General features: G+C 45.7%; 1 protein-coding gene across 4 annotated transcripts in view; it reads left to right on the top strand.

The window, feature by feature from the left end:
• Positions 1-18,890, top strand: part of CADM1 (cell adhesion molecule 1) — a 330,056-nt gene that overhangs the window by 161,221 nt on the left and 149,945 nt on the right. For 3 of the 4 annotated variants that reach the window (XM_066606989.1, XM_066606987.1, XM_066606986.1), the window contains exon 2: positions 18,264-18,341. The exons of the other annotated variant lie outside the window; for it this stretch is intronic. In XM_066606989.1, coding sequence (XP_066463086.1) covers positions 18,264-18,341 — 78 coding nt within the window. The remainder of the gene's footprint in view (positions 1-18,263; positions 18,342-18,890) is intronic. 4 annotated transcript variants of the gene reach the window in all.

Here is an 18,890-nt window from a genome sequence, read left to right as displayed (position 1 = left end):
TATTTCTAGATGCTTCTAAACACTTTTTTAAACTTTCTAGTGAGGCGTAAAAAGGGTCTGAGCCAAATTATAAACCTGGTGCAGTTATTAAATCTGGTGCAAGGCAGTTGTTTGAAGGGAATTGAAAATTCTGGTGCATTTATTGTAGTAAATCTTTCCCACGGTGTCCACAATGACGTCATGTGACTTCGTAGTCTCATCATCCAATCACAGCGCTAGTGGTTCATGGCGGAGTAGCAGCGCTGTCCTTTTATTACAGGTTTCGTAGACTGTTACTCCCGTACCACTGCATTGTTAGGCAGCTTTGCCATTCAGGACTCTAGAAAAGCTGGGTGGTGATTGTGAAAACAGTTGTGGTGGTCATATTAGTTGTCGCAGAAACGCATAGAATTTTTAGCATCAGGAGAGAATTTCTATTTACAGGTGATCATCTTTTACTTTGCCATTTTGGGGGCATGGCTACATAGGACTGGTCTGGCACAAGTCTGCGGAAGATGCGCAACAGTAAAAGTAACACTAAATGGTGCACTTTTACCGAAGGTTGCATTCCACAAACACTGTTCAGATTTTTGCCTTTGCATCGTACATGTTAGGATCTGCAGCGGGTGGATAAGATTTAGGATACTTTTACGCAGGATGACTGGAGTGCGCTTTAGCACCCAACGGCCTTCCCAGCAATTATCACTCCTGCATTTTCACACATGAGTAATATCCGTTCACTGAATGGAGGCAGAGTGTGTCGGAGATCTCTTTATGACCACTTGTCTACTTTCAAAGTAAACAGGCAGTCGTTCTTAGATGGGTGGCTGCCTGTTTACTTGGGCAAGTAATCGCTTGGTTTTTAGGTGAGCTGAAAACCAAGCGACTCCAACAAGTGAGCATTCTTGCTCCGTGCCTGTTGGGTTCAGGGTTTACATGGGAGGATAGTTGCCCACAATCGTTCTAGAAGTTCTTTTACTTGGGCAACTATTGGACTAAGTACCCCTTACTGAAGTCTCATGCACTTTGCTGTGGCTGTAAATGCTGCGCATTTACCATGTGCAACTTCCATCTGGGCAAGAAAAATGAAAGAAGCACATACAGAACGGGAGGAATTGGGCTAAGCAGCAGCACATGTGAAGAAGACTTGGGTATACTAATAGATCATAGACTGAACATGAGTCCACAATGTGATGCAACAGCCAAAAAGGCAAACACAATTCTGGGATGTAGTAAAAGAAGCATAGAGTCTAGATCTAGTCTTCTACTCTTCCTTAGTCAGACCTCATCTGGAATACTGTGTCCACTTCTAGGCACCCCACTTTAAAAAAGACATAGACAAACTGGAGCAAGTTCAGAGAAGAGTTACCAAAATGGTGAGCGGTCTGCAAATCATGTCCTAGGAGGAACGGTTAAAGGATCTGGGAATGTTTAGCTTGCAGTAAAGAAGGCTGAAAGGAGACTTAATAGCTGTCTACAAATATATGAGGGGCGGTCACACTGCAGAGGGATCAGCCCTATTCTCATTTGCACAAGGAAAGACTAGAAGCAATGGGATGAAACTGAAAGGGAGGAGACACAAATTAGATATTAGACAGTGACGGGGATCAATGAGTGTAACAGGTTACCACGGGAGGTGGTGAGTTCTCCTTCAATGGAAGTGTTCAATCAAAGGCTGGATAAATATCTGTCTGGGATGATTTAGTGATCCTGTATTGACTAGGGGGTTGGACCTGATGACCCTGGAGGTCCCTTTCAACTCTACCAGTCTATGATTCTATTTGCAGCAGCCTCGTATATGGACAGTATTATACTCTAATAGAAAGCACCTGGGCACGGAAGGAGGGATACTGTATCTGTAATAACCACCGGGATTCTAGGGATTCTTTTAGAAATGTTCATTTCTATAGAAACTAACAGAACCCAAATGCATGTTGCATGCCCAGCCTGTATCTTCATGGCATTTCCTAGATTCTGGCTACTGGGTTACATTGTGAAGTGCTTGGATAATGTGACATCCGTGTATATGTGGGAGTTCCTGGCAGGATGCGAACAACATCATGTGACCTGCTTAAAAATGTTTCCGATCTGATAAGCGGTAATTATACTTCTTGTAGGGTGGAACGTGGAAGTAATAACTGTTGGAATCCCAGGGCTTCCTTGCTTGGACTTGTTCCTTTGTCATACTTGAAATCATCTCTTCGTCTAAATAGGGAGCGCAGAAATGATTTTTCCGGGCATCATTCTGGTTGAGGACAGGGGGGGGGGGGGGGGGGGGGTCGCACATCTAGTGTGAGCTAGTACACAATAACACAAGTGGCAATCCAAGAAATGCATCTCTCCCAGCGCTCCTAACAAACCCAAAAAGTAGAGCAATCCTAACTATAATTTTGTGACACCAAAAATGAAAGGTGGACTGTATGATGAATGGGTAACAAAGAATGACAGGGTTGACAATTTTCACCCTAAAGTTGCAGAGACACTGGTGACTTTATTAGAGACCCCCATCTAGTAGCATGTTGGACCTCCTTTGACTGTAGAACCGCAGCAATTCATCATCACGGTGTAGATGCTACTATGCGGGAAAATTGTTCTGCAGGTATCGGCCCATGCGGACAATATAGTTTATTGTAGTTGCCATGAATTAGATGGCGGTATTGACACGTTCTGAAGGGGTCATCAATTCATGTTGCTTAAAACCAAATTCTGCCCCCATCAAGTAGAAGGTGAAGCGCTGAGTGAGAAGCCAGCAATTCAGCTATGAAGTCTGCCTGTCTAAATGCTCTGCATGGGCGCCAAAACCTTAGAGGTGACGTCAGCGCCCTTGCAGTCATTTACCCAACTGTTGTCTCATATTAAAGGGCCATTAGACACAGGGGGCCTGGACTGGTCAAACGTCACACAAGGTCTTTATTTGCTGGTAAGTGAAGCTATGGGTCCATTACTGCACCTCCATAACCCTCATTTTATTCATGCTGGTATTCTTTCCTACAAGTGCTGCTTCTAAGGCCGGCTGCACACGGCCGTGACGGGCTCCGCCGCGGAATATTCTGCGGCGAAGCCCGTCACGGCGCCCCCCCAGAGACCCCATACTTACCAGCGGATCCGGCGTTCCCGCTCCCGCATGACGCTTCCCCGCCCACCGCCGCCGCCATGTCATGTGACGCGGCGGCGGTAGGCGGGGAAGCGTTTTCACGCTATCTTCCGCTGTGCTACAGTGGGAGATAGCGTGAACGGACAGCTTCCATTGACTGCAATGGAAGCCGTCCGCGCGTACACCCGCGGCAACTAGAGCATGCTGCGGGTGAGGACGGGAGATTTCACGGTGCGGAATTCAGCGGTGGAATTCCGCACCGTGTGCCCTGAGCTATTAGGTTCAATAGAACCTAATAGCAGCGGGCAACGCAGCGGATTTTCACCGCGAATTACGCGGCGGAAATCCGTTCGTGGGAAGGAGGCCTAAGGGAGAGTATAGCGCCATGCACTGGCACATAGAGTGCCTACAGCTCTGTAATACTGAATCTTAGGGACTCTGTGTTGCTGGCTTTGATATGTACATGAGGCTTTATTCCATTCATTGTGCCACTCTATATAGCATTAGATGAGATGCTCCATGCTCCTCGGACCTCGTGCCTATTCTTTATAGACTATAGTGCCCATTTCTCTCCATAAAGCCCCTTTACCTCAGTGATAACACCCTATTACTGTCATTTAAAGCATATCCCTCAGATCGGACTTGTGCGGGGCAAGTGAGGTATAGGCGGGCACCTCTTGCTGCAGCTCTGTCTACCACAATGCCTCATTTCCTTCAGTTATCCTGCAGCTGTATTATGTAACTTACCGCAAGAAGAAGTATTGATCAGCGCTGGTCCGTTGTTATCGGAGAGGTCAGGAAACATTAGGGGTTTCCAGTAATAATTGGTTTCTGACTATTATATATTCACTCTTGTAAAAAAAATCCCTCCCCTAGAAGGAGTTGTCGGAATCCAATGAGTCTTTGTATCTATGATTGTAACTTTGATATAAGTAAGTGATATCAGAGCAAAAGGAGAATGTATTGCGGAAAACTGAACACTTCAAGGGAGGCTCTAGTACCCTGTTGTACCGCCCCTAGCTTGGATACAAGATGTGATACGGTGTGGGCATGGAGGCTCTAGTACCCTGTTGTACCGCCCCTAGCTTGGATACAAGATGTGATACGGTCAGGCATGGAGGCTCTAGTGCCCTGTTGTACCGCCTCTAGCTTGGATACAAGATGTCATATGGGCGGGCATGGAGGCTCTAGTGCCCTGTTGTACTGCCTCTAGCTTGGATACAAGATGTGATGTGGGCCGGCATGGAGGCCCTGGTGCCCTGTTGGGCCACCTCTAGCTTGGATACAAAATGTGTGATACGGGCAGGCATGGAGGCATACAGGTTCCGCATGGTATTCTGTCCCCATTTTCTACAAATGAGCCTCTAGATCGTGCAAACTCATAGGCTGTCATATTTAATGGCCTAGATCGACCCATACTTGTTCTATTGGTGATAAATCTGGCGACTGGGCAGCCACAGAAGTGTGACTATGCTGTGGGGACATTCCTGGGACCCCCTTCTGTGTGCGGCCGAGCATTATCCTGCTGGAAAATGCCTCTTGGAAGCCGCCATGAGAGGAACACATGTGGCTGCAGGATGTCCTGAACATTTCGCTGAGCTGTCATTGTCCGTCGTACCACTACTAGGGGGGACCGAATGTTGTATGTGATAGCCTCCCAGACCATTGGAGGCAGTGTGCCACTCCACATCAAAGGCAGGATTGAGGTGCTCACCTCTAGGTCTCCACACATGAACACGGCCATTATCAGTGCCCAAACTAAACCTGGATTTATCACTGGAGACAACCTGGTTCCACTCTGTAGCAGTCCAGTTTCATCATTCGCAACACCACTGCAAATGGAGGCGACGGTGGCTGGATATCAAAGGCTGTTCACATAATGGGTGCCAAGAGGCCAAATGTCCCTCGGCCAAGCGTCTGGAAATTGTTCCAATAGACACTGGAGCCTGTAACGATGGTGCCATCAGTCTCTGGAAGGCGGACAATGAAACAGTTGGAACTGTTCATGCTTGCGGGAGGATCAGATGATCCTCTCTACTGGTGGTCTGTTGAGGGCATCCTGAGCCTGGTCACCTTGTGTGTCCTCATGCATCCACTGGTCTGAACACCTACTAACAGTCTGGTCAGAACGGCCCAGGTGGCGGCAATTTGTCTATGCGGCCAACCAGCTTCTCGCATTACTATAATGCGCCCCTCTCAGACTCTGGTGATGGGGTGAAAACTCTTCTTTGCGTTGTAGAGGCGTCTAGCGATCAACACGCTCTACACAAGCGGAAGAAGAGGCCACTATACACAAGGAGCCTCCGAGAGCTTTTTAGGGCCTCAGGTGGTAAGACCTTCATCTAATCACGCCACAACGCTAATCATTTGCATATCTGCCTGAGTTGTAACCGTATGCTGAGTTTGCAGCATAGCGTCAACTTCTTCTACGGGCTGGATTTTTTTTTGACAAAGAGTGTACTGAAGACAAATCCTTCTAATTGATTATGGATAGAGCGCCAACTATTTTAATAGGGAGTCAATTGCAATAAAATAAATGTAGAGTTTTACGGCACACGGGTAAGTTTAGGATGAAGACGCTGTTAACTGGAATGGGATTTTGTGAATACTGGGGATGTGGAATGCTTCATGAAGAAATCTTAATGAGACCCTGCTGGGTTTACTGCCTGGGATCACAATGCGAATATCTACTACGCATTTACAGCCCATAACCCAGGAGTAAAACGAATGCCACTGCACCAGTTGTGGTGAATGACAACTTCCAGCTTGCTTTTCTGGCACCTCACATTTGATACCTTAGTACCAGAGCGGGATAAGCCTGTATTAACTCTTCTTCGTCTGCAGCGAAGACTCAGTCAGGGGGCTTCCAGCAAAGGACGGGGGTCCTGCTGACAGTCGGTGGAATCCCGCAGGGGCCTATTGTTTTTATTGTAATGGGGAAATGATACTAAATGTTTTCAGCTGTGAACAAGAGGTGATAAAAAGCCAAGCCCGCGCGCTCTAATGGAGTGCAGTCTCCTGTCTCTGCTGGAATTGCCTATGTTTTTTTTCCCCCAATGTATCGGCCCCTTCCATTCGCATACTATTAGGAGAGAACGCACGGAGGAGCTGGGGCGATACCGGTGGGGACCCTATAACGCGGCACTAGGTACGGCGCTACTTGTTTCTTTATTAATCGTGAAATGCTACGAGAGGAGTCGCTGCCATCACGGCGAGATGTTAAGCCCTACAGTAAAGACACCGCAGGGATGAGCGAAAGCAGGTGGTGTCTGCTCAGAACACACTTGTGGGATCAGTGGTCTCAGTTTTATCTCCTGTGATGGCTGAGTTCATGACGGCGTTACTGCGGTGCTCCATTAGGCAGAGACTGGAGAGTTTATAGAAGGCCGGCCGCGTCTCACACGATGGCATTGAGCTGTGTCTTCGTATACAATGTCGCATTTACCGATTTGGGTGTATACAGTTAAATAAAACTTCTACAGACTTCTTAAAGGAATCGCTCGCGGTAAACGCCCGGCACAAGACGGGTATTTCGAGCTGGAAGAGTATAATAGTTCTTGCCGGAAATGTTTCAGGACAAGCAATCCGAGTCGGGTGGAGGGAGGGAAGGCGTCGAGGAGCTCTTCTCTCGGGTAATTCTTCTCTCCATTCCCAGCTCGTTTCTGCAGGGTGGGCCACGAAAAAGTAGCCTGGTACCACGCTCTTATGAATGCTGCCTACAAAAAGTCTCTTTGTTGCCCATAGCGGACAATCGCAGCGTAGCTTTCTGCGATCCGTCCTGTAAATGGTTTTTCCGAAACACTGTTGTGTTTTTCTAAAAGAGCTGTTTTTAATAGGGGAGTCTGTCGGTGTGAATCCTGACCATTTCCTTTTATGACGGTATTTTTATGTCTGGCGGATTTGCTACGGATTTTCCAGAGCAGAATAGCCCATAGTAAATCGGCACAAAAATCCATGTCAACATTTGCACCATTTGGCAATACGTTGCTGCCAGATGTTAGTTGCAGGTCAATAGGTTTTCCCGGCAAGTGAAGCTGGGGGTGTTGAGAGTGGGAATCCGGGTGATCAGCTGATTGCCATGAGCCTTGCATTCTCCAAAGAGTTGTGCATCTTGGCAGAGCCCTGTTAATTAGTTGTTTGGTTATTGATCGTAACAGGTGCCAGGGATAATGCTGCCAGGGTTTCATGGGGTGCTGTTCATAAGAAGGATGATGCCTGTTTTTTTGAGGAATAAGGGGATATGGAAGGGGGGCTCCTCTGTTGTCTTGTAAGCCTTGATGTAAGGGCATTAGATCTAATTTGTGTGATCCAAAATTAGAAAAACTTGGCTGCTTTCTCCCAAAAACAGCACCCCATATGTGCACAGGTTGTGTCTGGTATTGCACCTCGTTCCCATGTGCTTCCGTAAAGATGATCTGCAATACCAGACACAACCCATGGACTAGTGTGGCGTTTTTCCTAGAGGAATCTTTTTTTAGTGTTTTAAAGGAGATGCACCAGGATAGACTTTACCATCTATCCATAGCATAGGTGCTAAAAGTCTGATCAGTTGGAGCTCTCAGTGCTGATGTCCAGAGAATCGAGGTCCTGTATCCCCCTTTCTCTTTACTGTGGGCTTGATGCACCCGCCACAGGGAAAAGGAGATTTAATGGCGTGATCGCTGCAGATACGTGATGCCTTTTCATTCATTTTCAATGGGATTGATGGAGATAGCTAGTAAAAGCGTCAGCTCCACTGAAATGAATGGAGCAGTAACTGCGTATGTTCGGCTACGGCTGCATGCAATCTGACCTAACTGCGGATGGGTGAAGTATGCGCATGGTGATAGAAGAGGGGGGCATTGGACCCAGACTCAGGATTGTGGGAGTCACAGCAGTAAGATCCCACCACTCAGAATTGACATTCACATATGCTATTGATAGGTGATAAAAGTCTATCTTGGTACCATAGTAGGGCATCCCTATCATGAGGCAACCTGAGCCTGTCGCCTCAGGCGACAGTCTGCAGCAACTAAGAGGGGCTGGTACCCGACTGGCCACTGGCCTGGCAGGTAATAGAGGCCAGTGTTCATTTTTTAGCAGTGGCAACCAGATGAGATCTACAGTTGGAATGAGTTAAATGCTTCATGGTGTCCGGTTGCTGCCTGGCCAGAGGTTCACTAAGGGGGACACTATTTATACTTGGACCACTATGGGGGGGTCCCAATTAGCACTGGGACCACTAACTTGGTCACTGTTACTGCTGGGGTCATAAGGGGGTCACTGTTAATACTGGGACCACTATGGGAACCATGAGGGTCACGATTACTACTGGGCCACAAAGGTGGACAATTACTATTGGGGGCCACTACTGTGGGCACTTCAGACAAGTCTCAATGGTTCAAATATGTGTTGGGTATCTTGTGTATTGCACTTTCTACGACCCAACACCCCTTTAAGAGGGTCAAATAGGAGTTAAGAAAAATCACAGTCCCATCTCCACCCCAGACTGGATGGGGCTACAAAGTTACAATATTGTAACATATGCATCATATTGTTGATTGTTTTGATAAACATGTTGCAGATTTCTCTGCATAGCATTAAAATGAGCCATATCTTATAAACGATCCCATTGACGTGTGACCTGATCGGAGCGCTCGGCCCGCTGTGATTTGCCATTGACTTGTGACCTGATCGGAGCGCTCGGCCTGCTGTGATTTGCCATTGATGTGTGACCTGATCGGAGCGCTCGGCCCGCTGTGATTTGCCATTGACGTGTGACCCGATCGGAGCGCTCGGCCCGCTGTGATTTGCCATTGACGTGTGTCCTGATCGGAGCGCTTAGCCCGCTGTGATTTGCCATTGACGTGTGACCTGATCGGAGCGCTCGGCCCGCTGTGATTTGCCATTGATGTGTGACCTGATCGGAGCGCTTGGCCCGCTGTGATTTGCCATTGACGTGTGACCTGATCGGAGCGCTCGGCCCGCTATGATTTGCCATTGACGTGTGACCTGATCGGAGCGCTCGGCCCACTGTGATTTGCCATTGACGTGTGGCCTGATCAGAGCGCTCGGCCCGCTGTGATTTGCCATTGACGTGTGACCTGATCGGAGCGCTCGGCGCGCTGTGATTTGCCATTGACGTGTGACCTGATCGGAGCGCTCGGCCCGCTGTGATTTGCCTGCGTATAGTTATCTTAACCTTTAACAGATAACAATATCCCAGCCAAGCTAATAATGATTATCTTAGTAGCAGTGGGAGTGAAGGCAGAGATGGCTATGGGATTGGTTTCATTACGTCAAATTGCTTTTCCCAATCTTTGCTTATAAGAAGGGATTTGCTCTCGAGAAGCCCGGGGTATATTGCATTAATGCGGGTAGATACAGCTTTAGATGAGATGTATTAATGCTCTTTTAAGTTGAAGCGCCCAGGGGTATGTAGCATACATATTCTGTAGGATGGCGTTAATGATCGGACCTTGTATTCATTACTTCTGTGTTCCTGGAGTAGGATGTATTTATTTTCTCTGGTCTGTTGGTTTGGCATAGAGGACACAAGTCTTATTTCCTCTCGCAGCGATGGGTTTTCTCTCTTGGTTTAGTATGGGAGGTGTTGGTGAGAAAGGTGGAAGGAATATGTGTGCTGTGCCGAGACTTTTGATCGTTGGCCCTTCCATAGGCGGAAGCTCTCTGCCTGTTTATAACTAGGCAGGACATATTATAAAGTGCCTCTGGCTGCGCTGCACAGTGGCTCTGCTGCTTCACATTAATGTCACTGATCCAGTCACATTTTGGCAGGCACAAGTTCCGGAGTTTAGAAGTAATATTTCTTGATCACTGAGTTAACAAGATCTCGCCAGCTGACTGCTGAGCTTTCGGATGGAAAGGTGGTAGGATGTCTGCCGCTTACGACCTCAAATATCAAATGACCTTAGAAGGTCTCTTGGAAATTTCCTCTAGACCTTTCGATATTAACGATACATGTTTGGTAGCAGTAATGAGAAATAGACGTTGTAGTCCTATTATAGTTATCCTATCATGTAAAGTCTTGTAGACTAGTCGCCCGCTCTGGAACTTTGGTGACAAACATTACTGGTAGTCTTTGCAATGCACTTAGAGATGCCACCTAGATTTCCTTGTAACTTTGCACGGTTCTGCAGTGTGACATCGGCTCGTTGCTTTTTTCCAGTCTCTCTGCTGCATCCCTCTAGTTCTGTCATTCTCTATATGAACCAAGAAGAACAGGATGAACACTCTTTGAAGTATCTCCCGCATTGGGAAGTGTCACAACACATAACATTTGTGACAATTTACGATGGAATTTGGCAGGGTCACATAAGGTGTGGAAGAATTTTCGAGAACTGCCCTGTCTTTCCTTAAAGGATTTTGTAGCAAGATCAGAAGTTATCCCCTATCCACAGAATAGGGAATAACTTGCTGATTACTGAGACCCACCCACTGATCTCAAGAACGGGAGTCCCGTGCCCCCCTCTGCCTGTCACTGCAGGGGTTGCTTCTCCTCCCGCAGTAACGTCAGAATGAACGGAGCACTGGCCAAGCATGCCGGTTGGCACTCCATTCATTTCAGTGGGGCTAATGGAAATACCCGATCATTTGTCCATTAGCTATCTCAACAGTCCCATTATAAGTGTATGGAGTGTCAGCGCACTTGCTCAACCAGTGTTTCATTGAGTCGTCTTCTCTTTGTGCTACTCTGCTACCAGATTTTCTCTGCTGACTGTATGTGTAGGAGCTCTGGCTGCATTGGCGTCAACACACATGCACTCTCCAGAGTGGCATCTGTGCATGCACAATACAAACTGGGTGCTGCGCATGCACTATTTTCTCCAGCAGTTGGAGGACACTCTGAGCATATGCATGGCCAACATGATGGATGATGACCCCAAGAGGCAGAACTGGAAGTGACATGGTCACTGGAAATGGAGGTGCATGTAGGCAAAACAAAGGTGAAAAAACTGCTTTATGGGATTGTTAACTTTGGGTGGGAGGCTATTGGAACGATTGGAAAAAATGGAGTAGGAAACCCCTTTTAAAAAGGTATTAAGGTTTTTTCTTTTTCTTTTAACCTTCCCTAGGATAAGTCACCAATTGCAGATCGATGGGGCTTGATTCTGGAAACCCCCACATTCAGCTATTTTAACCCTCTCCAGTCCACTGTCTGACGTCTAAAGACATTATGATTTAAAGCTGTACAGCTCTGATGTTGGAAGACATCCGTCGGGGTTCTCTTACTGTATATTGCCAGCCTCTCTGCTGTCGGAGCCTATCCAATGTGTCACCTCATGCAGTACTGGCTTTAGCCAGCATATAGCGCCGTTGTATAACAGCAGAAAAAGAGTAAGTCCCTTAGGAAAACCAGGATACAAATTGGATTGGAAAGGGTTAAGGGGCTGCGGCACTTATGTAGCAGTGGTGTCTGGTATTGTGGCTCAATTCCGGTTACTTGAATGAGCCACATGACTGTCAAAGGTGGCATCACAGGCTGCGGAAGGGATCGACCCTTCAACCAGCTGATCGACAAAGGTGTCAGGAGTTAGACCCGTCCCTTACCCTTCGGATATTCACGACCTGTTCTAAGGATAGGTCATCAGTATCAGTCTCAGATAACGTCTTTAATGCAAGTAAAATGCTCCTTATCTCTTCTGCTTGTCAAGGCTATAGGGCAGAACTGCTACAGATTTGAAAGCAAACTGCGCCAAAGAAAATCTGCGGAATGAATTGTGCAATATAAATCCCTATTCACATGTAGCAGAAGAAACTGGAGAAAGCTATGGATTTACCAATGCACACAGTGTTGCAGAACTGCAGTGGATTTCCCCCTGTAATGCATAGTGTAAACGCGGATGGAAAAGTCCTCAACTGCAACATTTAAATGTGACACAGTTACGTTTTGACTCCTTCCCCATACCATACTAAAGATGGCCCCAAGTATTGATCCCTGGCCTTGAAACATTCCAAATCACATCTGCTCGGTACTATGGTCTTGATATTAGATGCAAGTAAAAATGGTTACACTTTGATACAGTAATTTCATTAGGGTTTCAAAGGTGCAATTTGTATAGGTTGTAGGAAAATTTTGGACCTTCTTCAGGCTAATATAGCAATAGAAAAAGTTACTAAATGAATTGAAAGGAAGAAACCCATGGGTTTCTACTATTCCACAATGGTAAATTACAATTATCCCCGTCGGTTCATTTTTCATAAGAGTCACTGGACTCCTCCAATTTTAATAAGTAGCTGCTTGCAACTATTTCTATGGCTACTAAGCCTGAAGAAGGACAACAGTTTGAAACATTGCTGTTCCTATTTACAAGGCCTGAGAGTCACTTCTTTAAAAAGAACTAAAATTCTGCTAAAAACCAAGCAATTCAGACTGGTGAGCGATTTCTCGCGCAGTTCCCTGTTGGTGGCCATGTGTTCACAGGACGATTTCAGCCTGAATTTGCTGTTTCCAGCAATAATTTAGGCAATAACCGTCCCATGTAAAGCTACCTTAATGGTTGACGTCTACAGCTCCCATCCCTACGTTTTCCCTTGAGCATGCGGTATTATATACTTTCTCTTCCTTATTCTGTTCATAGATTTCCTTTAGACATAAGCAGTTTTAGTCGTTTTTTGTGTTTTTTTTTTAATTATCCATGTCATGATCTAGGTTTAAAAATAATCCTGAAGTCCTGCAGTTTTCACACTGACCACTAAGCTTAATAAAAGTCTGATACTTTCTGTTCTGTAGAGAAAACTTTTCAGCAGACATCTCATTATCATTGGCAAAGTTCCAGCAGGGAAGTGGAGAGTGATCGGCTCTGCTGTGAGAGACGATCTGGGGAGACAGCATACTGAATGTTGTATACCTTTAATCTCAACGCATTTCTAAATCGCACAGGATCCTTCTTCAAGCCGAAAATATATTGCCGTTAAAGGTATACATCCCATATTCTATCTTCACTGACAGCTGCGCCAAAGGCTCTCTGCTGGGACTTTGTCAATTTAGGGCTAGTCTCACGCGATTTTCTTGCGTACAACACACAATGTCAATAGTGCATTGATTTGTACTGGGCTACCTATTACACACACAAAAAAAAATCGTGGCATGCGCCATCTTGGCATATTGTGCACGCATGCACGCCAAGATAGTGTATGGGGATTGGCGGTATGCAGCAAGTAAGCATCTTATTATGTACTTGCTGCACCCTTGCACACGAGAGATATGTGCGTAGCGCGCCGGCGCACATTAGTGTGAGCCCAGCTTAAAGATGGATCTGTTTGGTTGATATCTGTGCAGAGAGAACTGCAGCTGTGCTACAAAGTACTGCAGGTCATTATGCATCAAGCGCAACGTCACAAGCTAAGCATTCTGTACTGAAGCAACCTACTAATTCAGTGATGGATCTACACATTGAAGTGCTGTCTCTTAAGCCATTCTCACAGGGGCGGATTTGTACTGCGGATTCCGCAATCAATTGGCGGTGAAACGTGGGCATTGCAAGGCATGCATTTTCGATTTCTCATTCACACTCTCGGCTACAAATTGTGTTTTCCGCCAACAGAAGCAAAATCTCTAGAATACTCTACTCTACTTTGACGTAGATTCTGCGTGGACGGCCTCCATTGATGCCAATGGAGGCGTCTCTCCCAAAGCCCATGTGCAATTAACATTGCATATGGGCTGCCGGTACCCGCGACGGTGCATGAAATGCAAATAAACAAAAAGAACGAATATGCATAACTGCCTGCGAGCCTTCGCAGTCATCTGCAGTACAGTTAATGGAGGTGTGCAGGGCTTATACACAGAATCCGACCCGCTCGTGTGAGCCCGGCCTAAAGGCCCATTTACACGTAACGATTATCGCTCAAGAGTCATTTAAACGATCGGAAATGAGCGATAAGCATTACATATAAACATGGGCATCGTTAAAATCCATCGTTCAGCTAGTGAGAGATAAAGTATCTCTCAATATACCGCAGCCTTTTAGCTCCCCAGGATCCCGCACATAACATTGTAATCTGCAGGCAGCAGCTAATAGAAAAATACAGCTGGGCATGTGATTAATCACACGCTGGGCTCTGCAAACAGCTCCTGGAGGCCCTTTTACATGCAAATGGCCATTAACACTTTACACAAAATAGATTGAGAAATCTTTCAGTCATTTGAAAGATTATCTTAGCATGTAAATGGGCCTTTATTCAGTCTCATTATCAGCACAGGCAGCATTACAATAAAAGTATATAGGTAACACATCATCCACAATAGATGATGGTCACCTCCTCCTCCTTGCTGCATATCACTCTCCCATAGAAGCTAACGAGCCATCTCCAAATGACAGGTTCCTATGTCAATGTGGCAGCTGGAATTCAAACTCTGAATTCTATTGACAGCAGCTCAGGTGTGATGGACATCTGCATAGTCTTCCCGTACAGAAAAAAGGAATTAGAAAAAAATTAAATTAGACACAGATTAGAAAAATGGAAAAGTTTCACTATCTGGTTTCAAGCCGGAAAAAAATCTAGGTAATACATCCCCTTTAATGACATTTATCCGTACCGACGTCTTTCAGTTCATGAACATCCCCATTTGACTTACATGAAGTACAATATATGGAAATACATTCTAGGGCGATATCACTTTTAATAACATCTTAGCTTTTTTTTTTTTCCCTTTTGCTTGAAGGGATTCAACGCTGAGCCTGAAACGCCGGAACTTCTTACATAATTACTGCGAATTTTCATCAGATGCTTGAGAAACGTCCTTCACCGCGCGCTCAATGTCTTATTTTAGCATTTGTATTTGTTGTTTCCACACGATTCACGAGACGATTCACATTGTTAAAATGTTGGCAGAGAATGCAGGTTACTGTACATATTGTAGCAAACTGCAGAGGTCTCCGCTCATCGGAGTCTACTGAACTGTGAATGAAAATATTGTCTGCCTGCTACGCTTCCCAAGCTGCGGGGAGTCAGAAGAACGCGTTAACTAAGTGTGGGTAATCAGGACTAATGCAGCCTCGCCATCGTTTGCTGTATGTATGCAGAACGCCGGCATTTCCCCTGCAGCGGGTACATGCAAGCCGCTTTTCTGCTGAACTGTGTTCCCTTCTGGCTTTTGTTTGCTATATTCGAATTAAATGCAAAAATCCCACCTGCCCCACATACCTACACACTACTACCCAGATGGCTGCTGCCAATGGCTTGTGCCCCTGTGCCAGCTCCTTGTTTGGCAGGTCAGCATGCATGGTATTTAATCTCCTGGCTGGGAATATGTGGGCTGTACTTTCTCAGAAGAATCTCTGTACATGAGCGTTCTGATATCCAGGCCGGGCAGACAGTTTACTTTGCTAATTAGGACAATTCAGGCAGTAACTGGAGTTATTAGCAAAGCAAATAGTATGTGGAATATGTAACATTGCACTACGGTGCCATTACCGACTCGCTGCATTTTGTATTCAAAGCAAATCTCTAGGAAGGGACGTATAATGGGAAGATGGCAAACCGGAGGGGGAAGGAGGACACGGAGAACGTCGGGGCCTGGGAGAAAAACTCAACATGAGGTTCCTTCATTGGCATTACTTGTTTAAGGAGGGCGGTGTAACCTTTAATGTGCCCGTACACCTTCAACAAGAGCTTACCCATATGCATTTGTCTCAGCCAAGTCGTATTTAGGGAGTTGAGATGTAGTCAGAAGGCTCTTGAACTGGTTTATCTCCTGGAAACAAAAGGATTGGGTGTTGAAATTCAACTTCTCAAATATTTTTAAGAAAAGGTGGTGTGATCCTTAATATGCCCGTACACCTTCAACAAGGGCTTGCCCATATGCGTTTGTCTTAGCCGAGCCGTATTTAGGGACTTGAGACGTAGTCAGAAGGCTCTTGAACCGGTTTATCTCCTGGGGAACAAAAGGATTTGGCGATGAAATTCAACTTCTCGAATATTTTTAAGAAAAGACGGTGTGACCCTTAATATGCCCATACACCTTCAACAAGAGCTTGCCCATATGCGTTTGTTTCAGCCGAAGCGTATTTAGGGAGTTGAGACGTAGTCAGAAGGCTCTTGAACCGCTTTATCTCCTGGGGAACAAAAGGATTGGGCGTTGAAATTCTTGAATATTTTTCTCCTTTGACGTTATTTGCTGGGGAAAGTTGGGCTGCCCCCATACACATAAGGGTGGTTTTATACTTGTGCCCGGGGTTCCGTTCAGGGAGCAGGGAAGGGGAATTCCCACGGCCAATCGGCTCTGTCTCAGGATGGAACTAAATGGCGTCAAACGGACCTCATTGACTATAACGGGGTCTGTTTGGTTTCTGGTTAGCTGCCCGTCTTTTGGACGCAAGAGAAAAGTGCTACATGCAACACTTCTCCCGGTATTTTGAGCCGGATCTGTGACGCAACCTCTGACTGGAGATGCCGACGCAGATGTCAAACCGCCATTAGAGCGTTGTCCACCCCCTGTTATCATTGGGTTTGGATGACTAAGATTGTGTGTGGGTTCCATTAGACCATATACTGTACAAGTTGTGCTAGAGAAACCCGGGTACAACTGTCATCAAACACCCGTCTGTGCACTGTCCAATATTCGCAGATCCTTCAGGTGGCTTGCGCTATTATTTGCTGAGAAAACCTTAGATCTGCGTGAAAAATTGGACAGGTGAATAGCTTCATTGTGGACCTGTGGAATATACAGACCGTACACGGCCCAAGCATATGGTTATGTGAATGTGCCATATACTTGGGCTGTGGGTGTTAAAAAAAATGGTTTGTGTTACATCCGCAAAAATGTTTTTTTTTCATAAGTGTGCAGTTTTGTGTGCCATACGTATGCAGTCCGTGTGTCAGGTTTTTTTTTTTTTTTTACTTCCACATGCCATCTTTTTTTCACATCTCCAAAAAAAAACCTGAAACAGAACCAAATCCTTTTCTTCCTGCATCTGAGTGTTGTCTGTTTTTATTTTTCTATCCTCGTTGTCTTTAATGTTTGCGTCTCATCCTTACAACGGATCAGGATAGTGCATGGAATGAATTTTAGGGATTTTTTTCAAGCAGTCCGTGTCTGCATGAAAAAAAATAAATTGTGATTTGCTCTGCCACTTAGACTAATATGGGTTCTTATGTTGCCCGTTTTTGAATTGGACTCCACACGGGCAAAAATAACGCTAGTGTGCTGGAAGCCTGAAGGTGTGGTCTCAGAAAGACATTCCCGTACAGGTTGTGTCCTGTATTGAAGCTCCGTTCTATTGACCTGAATGGTTTTCAGCCGTAATACCGGTAGCACACACAAGTATAGTACTTAAAGCAACCTAGTTTTTCTGATCCAAGATAACCTTGTTTAAGACAGTTTCCTCTTCTGCTTCCGAATGCTATAAAAAAATGGTGCCCAGATTTAGACAGCCCTTTAGTGTCATATTGGCCCATGAGGTGACCACACCTATGGTTCCTGTACTGTTAAGGGTTGTTACTGGACATACAGAAGGAATTCCTAAGCTCTCGCTCACGACCTGAAGGTTGCAAGTGCGATCCCCGCTTGGTTCAGGTAGTTGGCTCAATGTTGACTCAGCCTTTCATCCTTCTGAGGTCGGTAAAATGAGAACTCAGCTTGGTGGGGGGTAATAAATAATCTGAAAGCGATGAGTAATAAGTTGACGCTATACAAATAACAAGATGTATTTATTCATTTTATTTTTGAGTCCGTGGGGTAGAAGATGCCAAGACGGAGTAGCATTAAAGAGCATGGTCTGATAGGGGCAGCATAGAAGTTTAAGACAAGTTGAAGTAGTGGGAAATTGAGGAGGAAAAGTTGAGATTCTTGAGGACCGACATAGAAGTTGCTTAAAGCCATAGGAAATAAGCAAGTGTTGTTGTGTCACAAGACGATTCGTGAAGATCAAGCATTAACATCTGCATTTAAGGCTACCGGGTTGCTCCGTATGTCGGTTTAATTAAATGCTCCCGCTTCCAGTAAAAAAAAAAGCCCAGGAGCTGCAAGGTAAAATGAGGAACATTAGGACAATAGGGCACGGTGAGGGGTGATTAATTGTGTCTGATTACAGGCTGGAGGAGCTATTTACCTCCCAACACAACAGGTTGATTTCATGATGAATATGTGAGCAGACGCTGTGTGTGTCCTGATGGCGGGAGGAGACCAGAAGGTATGCTGCGTACACATCTGCAGACGCTTCACCGTGTATCTTGTCTCTGTCAGGGAGAAGTTCCAGTCTCCATGGGTCCTCAGAAACTTTTGCCCTACCTGATTCGTTTTATGAGCAACTTCAAAGCTCTGGTACGTGACCCTGTGTATATGTGTATACACGTTGTATTGTGTCTGTGTCGCCGGGCGCCGATTTCCCCCATCCTTGCATTAACATCACCGTAATGGACCCCATTAGATCCCCATTGGAGGGGATCTATGAATTCATTAACCCTGTCGTTTTCATCAAACCATCTTGTATGATTTCCTTCACATCAAAAATTCTCTTGTAAAACGAGTTATCTGTCCAGTTAGAAAAAAAAATAATTTTCAGCCGTTCCATCACGACTCCACCACTATGGCTGCCATTACAACGCCTTCTTAGATTGTCACCCAGCTTTCCTAGAGTCCGTAGTTATGCAGACCTGCAAGCCCAGTATATTTATAACTGCATAATTAGGAATCTCACAAAGCTAGGTGATCACTCTTGCCCAAACTCTAATGGCGGCCATATTGATTTTCACCAATCTAAGGGCCCTTTTACACGGAACAATTATTAATCCGTTTCACACTGGAGCATGGGAAACTGAAGATAACACTTCCGTGTGAAAGAGTCAGTAGATTGGCATTCAGTTTGTGCAA

Source organism: Eleutherodactylus coqui, chromosome 6 (genome assembly GCF_035609145.1).
Source record: "Eleutherodactylus coqui strain aEleCoq1 chromosome 6, aEleCoq1.hap1, whole genome shotgun sequence".
Taxonomy (NCBI): Eukaryota; Metazoa; Chordata; class Amphibia; order Anura; family Eleutherodactylidae; genus Eleutherodactylus; species Eleutherodactylus coqui.
Note: the sequence above shows the minus strand (reverse complement) of the source record. Positions and strands in the feature narration are given on the sequence as shown.